The sequence below is a fragment of the Armigeres subalbatus genome, chromosome 2, assembly GCF_024139115.2.
Source record: "Armigeres subalbatus isolate Guangzhou_Male chromosome 2, GZ_Asu_2, whole genome shotgun sequence".
In the NCBI taxonomy this organism is placed as follows: domain Eukaryota; kingdom Metazoa; phylum Arthropoda; class Insecta; order Diptera; family Culicidae; genus Armigeres; species Armigeres subalbatus.
In genome coordinates, this window is record NC_085140.1 from 366,983,405 (window position 1) to 366,995,785 (window position 12,381).

At 39.6% G+C, this 12,381-nt stretch overlaps 1 protein-coding gene across 7 annotated transcripts in view; it reads right to left on the minus strand.

The window, feature by feature from the left end:
• The window catches only part of LOC134213034 (serine proteinase stubble), a 212,815-nt gene that overhangs the window by 33,310 nt on the left and 167,124 nt on the right, over window positions 1-12,381 (minus strand). For 5 of the 7 annotated variants that reach the window (XM_062691516.1, XM_062691514.1, XM_062691513.1 and 2 more), the window contains 4 exons: window positions 4,119-4,273; window positions 2,676-4,047; window positions 1,879-2,595; window positions 1,223-1,759 (listed from right to left, as the gene is read on the minus strand). In XM_062691516.1, the coding sequence (XP_062547500.1) occupies window positions 1,223-1,759; window positions 1,879-2,595; window positions 2,676-4,047; window positions 4,119-4,273 (2,781 nt within the window). The remainder of the gene's footprint in view (window positions 1-1,222; window positions 1,760-1,878; window positions 2,596-2,675; window positions 4,048-4,118; window positions 4,274-12,381) is intronic. The other 2 variants (XM_062691517.1, XM_062691518.1) reach the window with 2 other exon arrangements.

Consider the following 12,381-nt stretch of genomic DNA (forward strand, 5'->3'; position numbering starts at 1 on the left):
GTCATTTGGTTATGGGTAATATCATTTAACAATTTATGCAATAGAAAGAGGATACTATTAAATTAAGAAATGCACTTTCGCACCAACCTCAATTTTGAAAACGAAGAATTTTTGTTGTCATATCTTTTTTGTGTACATCTTCCTTCACCACTTTTAGGATCTTCATTGGTTTACAGGATTGGTTACTTGGTTTTCCGAGGTATTCCAGGTTTCAAATTCCTGCTGAAGTTCTAAAAAAAATCTCAAGGAAATTCAGTAGCAGTAGCCTTGGAAATTCTATAAATTATACTCTGAAGAATTCTTAAATTGGCCGAGTTTTCCTAATTTGCCAAATTGATTTATGAACTAATTCTACCATTTCACAATATTTGATTGTTAATCTTATGTTTGCCCAATTTATCAACCAAGCCATTTTTTTTTCTTTTCACTAGTTTTGCCGATTTTTCACACGTTTAGGTTGTTAAATTCAATAAAATTCCGATACTTGCAATAGCAATACCAGAGTATTATCTTAGCTGTGATCTTTGATAAGTTAAATTGGACACCCAATAAAATCAAGTAGAATCTTGCCTGAATATTTGTTTGAAGCCAACTCTTATGTTGAGCCTTTTTGCATTATCGTCTCCTACAGATATCTGTTTATTTCTTATCTCCTTACTCAATATCCATTTGAATGATCGTAATTGTATCTTTGCGGTTTTATGCAATCGATTCAAACATCAACCAAGAGCAGCACACCAACAACACTATAAACAACTTTCCCCACTAGGCTACCCCGCTGCCCGTCCTTCACCATGACCACCGCAGTCGCGTCGATCGTGACTCATGATACCAAAGCAATGAACTTCTCCGACCACCCTTCAAGGTCAAGATTGTTTTACGCTATTATCAATTATTTATGTTATAGTTTATTACTGCAGCAAGGTTCATCTTTCTCGGTTTGATCGCATCTGGCGCATATTACGAGATAGAACTGCATCCTCGGAAGCTGTGACGGTGAAGAGCAGCACCCAACCATAACCGGCGAACGATCGCCCGGTGATGATCTGTTCGTTCGGTGCTCGATCCACAGCAGTACCAAACAACACAAGGAATGATAAAAATTTGCTCTCGCTTTGTTGCGCCCCACGTCGTCGTTGACCGGGTGCGAAGTAAGAAGTAAAGGACTTTCCATCTCGTGGCGAACTGGTAGTTATTAGAGTAGGAATTGTTTTGAACTTACCGGCACGATAATCGATGCCCTCGAGCAGCGAACTGGGCGAGGAGGTGGAGAAGTCGGACGACATCGTGACTCGATCCGGAGTGGCCGAGGTGACATTGTCTGCCGGGAACCGCACCGGCATCCCGGTACTGGTGCTGATGTTGAACATCGACGCTATCGATTGCAGCGAGCTGGTGATGTTGAGGGTTGTTGTGCTGGTGACGGTTGTACTTTCGGCGGCTGTGCTGGAACTGCTGCTCGGTGAACTGCTGGATAATGTCGAGTTGGGGTACCTGCTCGCATCGGTAACGGTTGAACCGGTCGGTTCCGAAGTGGATTCGTAGCTTTCATAGCTGGAGCTTTCTTCTTCGCCGGATTCTTCTTCGCTACCACTTCCTTCCTCAGAACCGGACTCTTCGGTAGTGGAATCCGTAATGGTTTCAATGGTGGATGGCTCAACGGTAGAAGAGGCCAGTGTGGTAGACGGCACTTTGGGTGAACTCGTTGTTGGACTGAATATTTCAATGAGAATCTCTGGAGAGATCGTCGTTGTGGTTGCTGTGTTGGATCAAGAGTTGAAGCGTTAGTTGAAGTTTAGATTTAGTAGAATGCGGAAAGGTTAGACGTTCTACAAGATAGAAGTGAATCAAGCGGTCAACACATGCACAAAATATTACCCGGTGACATCTCCTGTTCTGTAGTAGTAGTAGTGGTAGTGGTGAGCACCATGCTTGTTGGATCTAAAGAGTTGGGATATGATTCTGAGGTTGAACTACTAGTAACATGCGATGGGGTGGTGTCAGCTACCGTACTGCTACTGGTTGAAACAGTAGCAGCCGCACTGACACTCGGAGTAGTTCGTTCACTGGTCGACGTGGTGGTTGTTGTAATAAGCGCTGGAGTTGTCGGCACTGTTGGGGTCGTTGCAATTGTCTCTTTCTCAGTGGTTAAAGTGCTTGGGCTACCAGCAGTGCTGGTAGTGGCACTAACGGCTGTAGTCTTGCTCGGGGTAGTTGTTTCAAGCGTACTACTAACAGCCTCAATATTGCTAATAGTGATTTCTTCGGATTTGCTAGATGTAGAAGCTGATGGACTATCCTCTGTGGTGTGCGAAGAAGCAAGTTGCGAATGAGGGATGAGATCGCCGGATTGTGTTTGATTAGTTTCGTCATGAATGGTGTAGATATAGGCCGCTTCGGGAAGCAGCGGATCGAGTGGAGGTAGAATGATGTCCGGCGAGAGATCCGGATCCACGAGGTCGATTAACGATGCGGATGGCGATGAGGGTTGAGTGAGTGAACTGTGATTGTTAGTCTGATTGGCGCCGAGCACCTCTTCCGGGGTTAATGTGTGAATCAGTATCCAACTATTGGACGTAGTGGGACCTGTTGGCACTGATGGGCAAATGGCATTAGTTACGGCTGGATGGTTACCGACGAATGATGCTAAACTAAATGAGATGGATGATTCTTACCTGAATCGGAGGGGATTTTTTCACTGCTAGAAGGCTCGTCTACGATGCTGGACCAGGTAACCAAACCGGCAGCTCCGGTAGTTTCATCCAGCGAACCTTCGGTTTGCGAGGTTTCTGGTTGATAGTCAGCGTCAGCTGGTGGTGTTATTCGTCCTGCAGGTGTAGTCTTCGTCGTTCGGGTTGTCGTCGTTGTCGGAGGTTCAGTCGTGGTCGTTGTGGTCGTTGTAGTTGTTGTCGTCGTGCTGGCCGTGGTCCGAACAGGGGTTGTTGTCGTAATCGTAGACGTAGATGTTTTGGTAGTCGTTATAGGAGATGTTTCAGTTGTTGATGGTGTTGTCGATGGTGTTGTCGATTGAGTTGTGCTGGCCGTCGTGGTTGTTCTTCGTTGTGTCGATGTCGTCTGAGGAGTCGTGGATGGTTTTTCCCGAGTTTCTTTTATGGTAGGGCTAGTAGAGGTTTCAATTGTAGTGATATCCTGACCGGTAGATGTGAGCAGGTCTTCAATAAGATGTTCGAGAGATGTCGCGGGTACAGTTGCAATCTCTGCAGTTGGTCTTGGACGGGGTCGAGGTGCTTTGGTAGTATCGGGTTCGACTACAGTTGTGGGACTCGTTGTAGGTCTTCGTCGAACGGTAGGTCGTGTTAGCGGTTGAATTGAAGGAGGTCTTCGCGAAGGAATTATGTAAGTCGAGTCATCGGAAATTTGAAACGAAGTGGTTGGCTTTTTCGTCTGCGTCGTTGTTCGCCTTATTGTCGTTGAACTAGCGGTAGTTGGTTGGTGAGATGAAGTTGTAATCAAATCAGCAGACGTGACCGGTATTCTTGTAACCGTTGTCCACGTGGTTACGTTCCGCTTAGTTTCCGGGAAGGTTGTTATTACAGATTTAGAAGTTGTAGTTTGCGTAGTGGGCCTTCTGGTTGTATTTCTATTGGGAGTTGGTCTTCTAGTTTTATACGGTTTGGTCGTATTTCTTGGTGGAGTCCTCCTGGTAGTTGTCGTTCGGCGAGTTGTCTCTGTCGAACCGGGAGTCGGATTTTTACTGCTTTGAACGTATTGGAAGGTGGAAAATTCTTGATACTCAGTCGTAGAAGGTACATCATCCTTCTGATCTAGTTTTACAGTCGTAGCTGTTGCTGTAGTGTTTCTTCGACTAAACTTCGTAGTCGTTCGGCGGGTAGTTGTCGATGAAGTGCTTATCAGTTCGTATTTGGTAGTGTTGTTTGGTTTTCCAGTCGTTGGCAGTATCGTTTCCGTTAGTGGAGGTTTCTTATTCATATCGATCACAGTTGGAAAGTGTTGGTAGTGTGAACCAGAATGGTTATTGTCTATGCTGTTGTCCGTAATTTCGTTTTTGAACAACAGAGTATCATCCTACAGGGTAAGGAAGAAAAATAATGCATGTTCACTGAATTGTCATAAAGGTAAAGATTTGAATGGCTTACGTGAACTTGGCAGCAAGATCCGAAGAATATTTTGTCTATGCAGACACCGAGATGGGTGCCGTTGGCTTTGAAGCAATCGATGGCAAACATGCATACGCCTTCCGCGCCCGAACTCCGCACCACGCATGGTAGATGCCGCAGATTTCGACTGATTACTGGAAATAAATTAAGATAACAATCATATCAGTAATTAGACATAGAACATAGTTGACGAGGGGACGAGGGAACGAAAATTATGTCAAGCTTCCCTGCAGCACATATTGTAAAAGCGGAAGAATGGATTCAATTTTTGCCACACATTTTCAATTTTCGCCACCTCCGTGATCTAGCTTTCGCCACCCCTTTTTTGTCCTCTTGAAATAGTGGTTTGAACGGATACCCAAGAAACAATTCAGAGCCATAAATCAACAAGCTTGTTGAACAATTGTTGTATAGAAGCGATGGTAGTTGAACAATAAAGCATGTTTAAGAAGTTGTTTAATAAATGTTATACTGATTGAAATCATTGCATTAGTTCCCTGTTTTGTTGTTATTTGAATAAAGCATCGAATAAAAGTTTAACAAATGTTGCCCTAAAATTTCCCTGGCAGGGTGAAGTACAGTTGTATTATTCACTGTAAATATTCTTTATTCCACCAAAATAAATCCTATTTTGTGAAATCAAGTTGATATTGAATAACATGTTTATGTGATGCTTAATAACATTTGTTAGAATTTGTTATTCAGCACTAATAAAAATTCAAACCTAAACATTATGTCCTCAATTCTTATACCTTTTATTTGATATCAAAGGCATTAGTATTATGAATATTTGCATAATCTTCATGAGCTTATTTTTCGATGTTATAATAAAAACCATAACACTCATTTGTATTCGCATCGTACGTATATATGATCACACATAACGATTATGGTTAGAAACTTATAGTTGAAAATTATAAATTTTTCCACATAGTCCATACGTTTGACCATTTATCAAAGGCAAGTAAGATGGCGTTTGGCTTTTGCATTAGTCTTGCCGATGTTCGATAATGTTCCAAGAGGTTTTTTGTTTTGTGATCTCGATCTGCAGAATACATATAAGGTATTGGATCTGGTTTATAAACTATTTGCTTATTTAATTATATTTTAATTTGCATTTCAGCTAAATCGTTCAGTTCAAACGAAAGCACTCCAAGTGTCCAAGAGGCGTTGGAGTTTTCCACCAGCACATCTTACTTTATGAGCATGTGGATAGGCAGATTTCATGACCTAAAGATGGTAAGACGATTGTTTCGTTTATTGGAAATGCTTGGTAATTAATCTGTGGACTCTATCGTCATTCCTAGGTACATTTTCCTAACGCAAAGAACAGCTGAGACAGTAAAACGAGAAGTTGCAATCACACCTTTCCATCAAACTTTGAATCTGAAAATGCTAGCTTCATCGTCTACCGGAACTTCGAAATGCCGCCCATGGGAGATCCTCGCAATAATAATTAAATATTACTGTTTTGTAATAAATTTCTAATAATCACTTCAGCCAATATTTTCATTGCATCTTATTTTTGCATACTACCAAATTATTAAATCTGAAACATAAAGTTTATTGACCAATCACTATATAAAAGTTATGTGTTTCCGAAACATAAAATTTATTTTCGCACACCACATAAAACTTATTGGAGCAAATCCTTATATTTTTTATGTTCCTCGTACATATTTGTTATTTACAATTTCTAATTGCAAAAATTTATGTAGTTTCACACATAATGGGTATGCGGAAATTTGCCTCGGTGAACAGCGCTGCCGAAGTTGTACAATTCAATGAAGTAATGTGTCTTATATTAGATTGTAAGTCTTTGAACCAAACATGTTGATTAATTGTGAATGAATGAATTGTGAATTAATACTGTATGACAACTATTAAAATAACTTACTTATTTATTTATAGTGATGTTCTTTCAAATGTTGTTCAACACAACATAATTGCTGTTGATTCATCATTATTGACTAAATCAATTATGTCGTATCTGGCTGTGCGGATGTCACTGTGCATTGAATTTTTGTAAAGTTGGATAAATCTTGTTGTTGTGTAGGACGCTACAAATACAACACAAAACAGTGGAAAATGCAGCGACATTCGCAGAACTCAAAGCTGTACCAGATCCTACGAATGGTATAAAGCTTGTTTTTGCTTAATACTATAAAATTATACTAAAAAGCATAATTTCAGACCGAAATACGCGAGACAATACATCGATACCTTATCAATATAAAGAATCAAATTGTAAACCTTCACAAAATTCAATCGTGGGGGCCCTTTGCAATGAAGGGTCTCCAGTGACCTTGCGATAAAAGGCGTAGAATTATCAATCCGGAGATCGCGAGTTCGATTCTCGGTCCGGTCTTGGATGTTTTCGGAAACATTCTCGACTCCCTGGACACAGTGTATCCATTGTACTTGCAACGCAATATACATACTCATGCAATGGCGGGCATAGAAAAGCTTTCAAGTAATAACTGAGGAAATGGTAATAGAATAGTTGAAAAGCAGGCCAAGTTCCAGTTGGAATGTAGAGCCATTGAAGAAGAAGAAGAAGAAGGCCCTGTGCAATTGAATTTTGCAATTACCTCAAAAAGACTGCCGGCCTCGATTGTCTCCACAACAAGAATGAAATCTACAATAAATTAACTTTTGATACTTTTGCTCATTTTTTTTGATTACTGCACCGCACTGTTTGTTGTTGATGTTTAGACAGTGATGGGCAACAGATGCGCGCACGGATTAACTATTGGAAGCAGGTTGTTTCAGAATTCATTATTCAACGATTCTTAAACTGCAATCGGGGCAACTACATTCGATGCTTATCTGAATTTGTATAAACGTTGCTGTGCAAACGTTTTCAACAATATTGTTGTCATGTACATTCTATTTAATAAACATGTTCAAATGTTGTTTATTCAATGTTTGTGCAATAAATTGTTCAATTTGGTAATAAATAATTTATAACTACATTTAACATGGTCGATTTATATGACCTTGCATGGAGCAGCGGAAGAGCAGACGGATGTCAATCGAAGGGTCCTGGGTTCGAGCCTCACATCGTTCGAGATTGTAATAGCTAGTTGATGTAAAAAAACAAGTCACAGTTCTATAAATTAATTAGTTGAAAAATCGATAGCTCTTGAAAGCCATAAAAAATTAATATCAAGATCAAAATTATCCCTAAGAATTAGTCCTCTTTTAACATTTTTATAAAAAATGCTTGTTGTGGAAACTTGTAATAAGCTTTATTTGAGATATACCTTACAACAATTGAGATGTATTATAGCCACCAAAATCAACGTTATTTCTCAAACTAATGTTGAATAATAGTTTCCTCCAATCTTCTATATTACACAATCAACAGTATATCAAACAGCCTTATTTGTAAAACATTGAACAAACGCTTTATTAGTTCGGGTAATACGCTTTGTAGTAACAAGCGTTGAATTAATGTTGTTGTAGCTCTTTTATTGTTTTTGCAGTTGAACAATCGAGGCAAGGTGATAGCTTAAACATTTATTTCAACATGCTTATAGAACTACTGCTGTTGAATAGATTCTCCACTTTTAGGCGAACAAGGTTGGTATAGAAGTATCAAATGCAATAAATCAATCATAATTAAACATACAGCTGAATAGCGTAGCTGTAAGAGACATTTCTTCAAACAACAATTGTTTCTTGGGTATTGAATTCACTACCGCCCGTAGCCTAGGCAACACGCTCATAAAATCTGTTTTAAATAGACGAATCTAAATAAAAATAAGAAGAAGCCAACCGATGCTGGTGATGGTGGCGAAAATTAACTCAGGCCTAAATTTCAGAACTATGAATAGAATTTCACCAGTGGTAATAATTGAAATCACCAAATTTGATATGTTAAATTTCGCCACCTTTTATTTAACTAATTTAAGACAAAAACATGAACTCTATTATATAAAACCGTTAGTAATCGCATTTCTGAATAGTTTTAATGATTGTGTACGTATGTTGTTAATATTTTTGAAGGTTTGATCAGTTATCCGGAATTTGTTTATTTTGGCCTGTTCTTCGAACGGACAAAAATTGCCATGGTATCGAGATAACTATTTTTAGATGCATTTTTCATCAGTAATCGTAGACAACATTTTTAGTCAACGTATGCGTGTTTACTAGAGCTATATGATTGTTTAATACAGTTAGGTAAAATATTGCATTGGAGCGTTAAAAAATTATTTGTTTTACCAAGATGGCAAAATATAACACAGTGGGTAGTACATCTACCTTATCGAGAAAGCGGTCGACCAGGTTTCATTGGATTCAACGCCAATCCATGCCCATTTTATTTATTTCCTAGGAAAAGTGAGTGACTTATTCCTTTATCAATAAACCTTGGAATGTTTGTGAGAATCGTTACGTTAACTCACATCCCGAAATATATCAGTAAGAGGGCTGAATCGGATTTGTTGAAGTTGTCAATCAAGGGGCACTATGCCAAGCTAGAGAGGATGAACTTGGTGTGCTACAATCTGCACCTCAAGCTGGCAAAGGAGAACCCAGACTCTTTCGATCTATTCCTAAAGAAGGTACAGCGAGCCGAAGAGTGTGAAGCGGACAGGAAGAGGAGACTGCACAGGAAGAAATTGACCATTCTACGAGGGAAATCAGCGACGGAAGGTAGAACGACTAACCCCACAGTACAAATGATCGAGGGATTCGTCGTTAACCGTTCGACACAGCAGTTTACGGAGGAACAATTAGCACACCTCAACAAGGGGAAAGGGTATGCGACAACCCAGAAAGCGGACCTAGAGCAGATAATCGTGGATACTGAGACAGCGATTTCACGAAATGTTGATCAACGGGACCAGAATAGTGTGAGAAACATCGTAGCAGACGCCATCAAAGCAGGACAGCATGGGACATCGAACAAAGACAAGAGGAGGGTTTTAAAGGAGTTGAAGGAGTTTACTACATGAAGGCGGACAAAGGCGGACAACGCAGTGGTGATAATTGACAAAGAAGACTACGATGAACAGATGACAACAAAAATCAACGGAGGACCATACAGGCATTTGAGAGTGGACTACCCGGAATAATCAGACTTACGGATAAAACGATAAAGGAATGCAAGACGATCATCGGAGAAGCCCGGCTTAAAATGACGAACCCTGTGTTACCAATCAAGAATCAAAGGATTACCAAAGATACATAAACCAGGTACAGAGACGCGAGAAATAGTTTCATCAGTGGGATCCCCTACGCAAAACTTGGCCAAGTGGTTAGTCAAGGAGTTCCAAAGTATGCCGAAGCCGTTCCCCAGCAGATCAGTTGTAAACGCCCAGGAGTTCACCAAGAGGATATTGGAATCAGGAAACATCGGAGAAGAGGACATCATGGTATCATTCGACGTAGCGGCATTGTTCCCAAACGTTCTAGTGAAGGACGCTCTGAACCTTTTGGAGGATTCCCAAGGAACCGAAAGTTCGGATAAGCGGGGATGTTTTGGCTTAATCAGCTCGCATTTCAGGTAATGTTTTGTATGGTGGGAGCGCAAAAGTGAACTTTGAAGTTGCGTTAAGGTGCTTGGAACTCAATGTGAACCAAAAGTGAACCAATTGGTTCGGTTAGGAACAAATTTAAGTAAAATCTGAACTTTTGGTTACTTGGGTTGGTTACTAAAGCTCGATCCACTTAGTATTTGGCCGTTTCTTTCCAATTACTGCGGCGCCTCTGGTGGCCGTACCGAGAAATAAAATACATCACATCGTTGCTGAAGGTTTGGTTAATTTACGGTGAATGTTTCATCAGTATTGATGATCACGTTCAAAAATTATCGAAAATGGAACGCGAGAGATGGGAACAAATTTTGTACACTAGCGTTGGAAATCCAATATGGTCTGGAGGAATGATTCCTCAAATAATCTGTCGGCGCGAAGGTTTCAAGTCGTATGATGTCTGTAACGTCCCAACAGGACCCTGAAACAGAACCTAGTTGCCAATCATCGCGCAAGAATGTTGGTCGAGCAAGTTCTGATGAAATACAATTGATGTATTTTGATGGGCAATGAAGTTAATATTAAAATTGACTTTCAATTCCCGGGACACAAGTTTTACCTTGCCAAAGAAAGCGTAATGCCCCAGAAAAATTGAAATATGTATATGCAGGCAAGATTGCCCACAAATTAATGGTATGTCAAAGCATCTGCAGTTGTGGAAAGAAAACTAAAGTTTTCATCACTGGAGCGACCATAAATGGGCAAATATACAAGGAGGAGTGTCTTCAGAAGCGATTTTTGCCATCCATTAAATCATACGACTGTCCGGTGTTGCTTTGGCCTGACTTAACAAGCTGCCATCACAGACGGGATGTAATGGAATGTATGAACCGAATGATAATGACGTTATTGAAAAAACTTCATCCCAACGAAAAATATTAGGCAATTATCATGGGGAAACTTGAAAAATGGTGCAAAACAATCAGAAAACCATCTTATATGGAGAAGTGGTGTGAAAAAATGGCAGATTAAGTTGACCGTTCTACTGTGCAAAAAATAACGAGTGGTATTGAGAGAAAAATCCGAGAATTCATCCGAAATGCCAATTAATCATTTTTCTATATTTTTTCCTTCAAAGTTTATTAAATTTCCTGTATAATAAAACCTGAACCACCTTTTTATGTACTTTTTCGGCAAAGAAATGTCTAATTTCGTGCGGCCAAATTCTAAGTGGATCAAGCTTTAGCACAAAAGACGGATACAGCATGGCGAGAAAAGGTAAAGATGTATCTCAAGCTTGCAAGATTGTGCATGAATGAGAACTACTTCACATTCCGTGGAAGCTTCTACAAACGAACGAAGGGTGCACCGATGGGAAATCCGCTATCACCGTTTTTGTGCGAATTATTCATGGGAAATTTGGAGGACAACCTAGAGGAACAAGGAGTACTATCATAGAAATGGTGGAGATACGTGGACGACATTTTCAGCATTATCAACCGGAAAGATCTACCCAGGATTCTGGAAGCGATAAACAACGTGCATAGAGAAATCAAACTCACCCACGAGGAGGAAAAAGAAGGTAAATTATTTTTGTCGGATTTACTGGTTATCCTACATGGAAAAGTTCTAAAAAAATTGCAGAAGTATGTTCTAAAGGAGTTTCTGGAGGATTTTTTTTAGCAATTCCTGCAAGAATTTCTGTAGAAATTTCTGCAGGTATTTTTGAAAGAATCCTCATAGGAATTTCCTAAGGAACTCCTAAATAAATCCCTCAAAAAAACAAAAGTAATTTTTGAAGCAATTTTCAAAGAAATTTCAAAACCTCAAGAAATTTTCAAAAGAATTTCCGAATAAATCTTCTAAGGACTGGTCAAAGGAATTTCCGTAGGTATTCCAGGAGTTTCCGAAGGTATTATCGAAATTAATTCTAAAGGAATTCGTAATGTATTTCTTGTGTTTGGATGAATTTAATTGGATTACTGGTGAAATTTTCGAAAGCATAATTACCTGGGGCTATTTTCGAAGGAATTCCTGGAGAAATCCGAAATGAAAAAAATCCAAAAGGTATTCTTGAAGGAGATCCTGAGGAAATTTCCGGAAGAATTCCTGGATGAATCTAAGGGGTTTGTACGGAAATTCTATTTGGAGTTACTTCCTAGAAACCTTCAAGAATTTCCTTTCGGAATTTTTTTTGAAATTTCATTGGAAATTCTTTAAAATATTCTTCCATAAATTTCATTATGAATTCGTTACATTTTTTTTTTTCGAGAATCGATACCGAAATTTCTCCTGAAATTATCTTAGAAATTCCTACAAGAACTCCTCCAAAAATCCTCCAGAAAATTATTCTGGAGCTCCTCTAGAAATTTCTTTTAGGATTCTCCAATTCCGCTGAAGAATTGTGAGGATCATATTGTCAGGGTTCTGCCACCCAGCGCCAACAAAAAATAACCTATTTTTCTGCCCATTTTCGTTTGATGGATCTTATTGATCGCAAATCGTATCGAATATCCCCCAACCCCATAACTGAAGATATCGTACAACAAATATAAGTATGAATTGATATGTAATGATTCCCGTTCTCCTTGTGCGAACATAATATTACAAGTCAGTCAAAAAACCGCTAGGTGCGGTTTGGCAGAGTCCAGACCATATTGTGAAATGAATAACACAGAAACAAGAATGCCTCTAGGCCAGCGGTTCCCAACCTGGCTCAGAAGCTTCCTTTCAAGAGGCTCGGAAGCCTCCTTCCAAGAGGC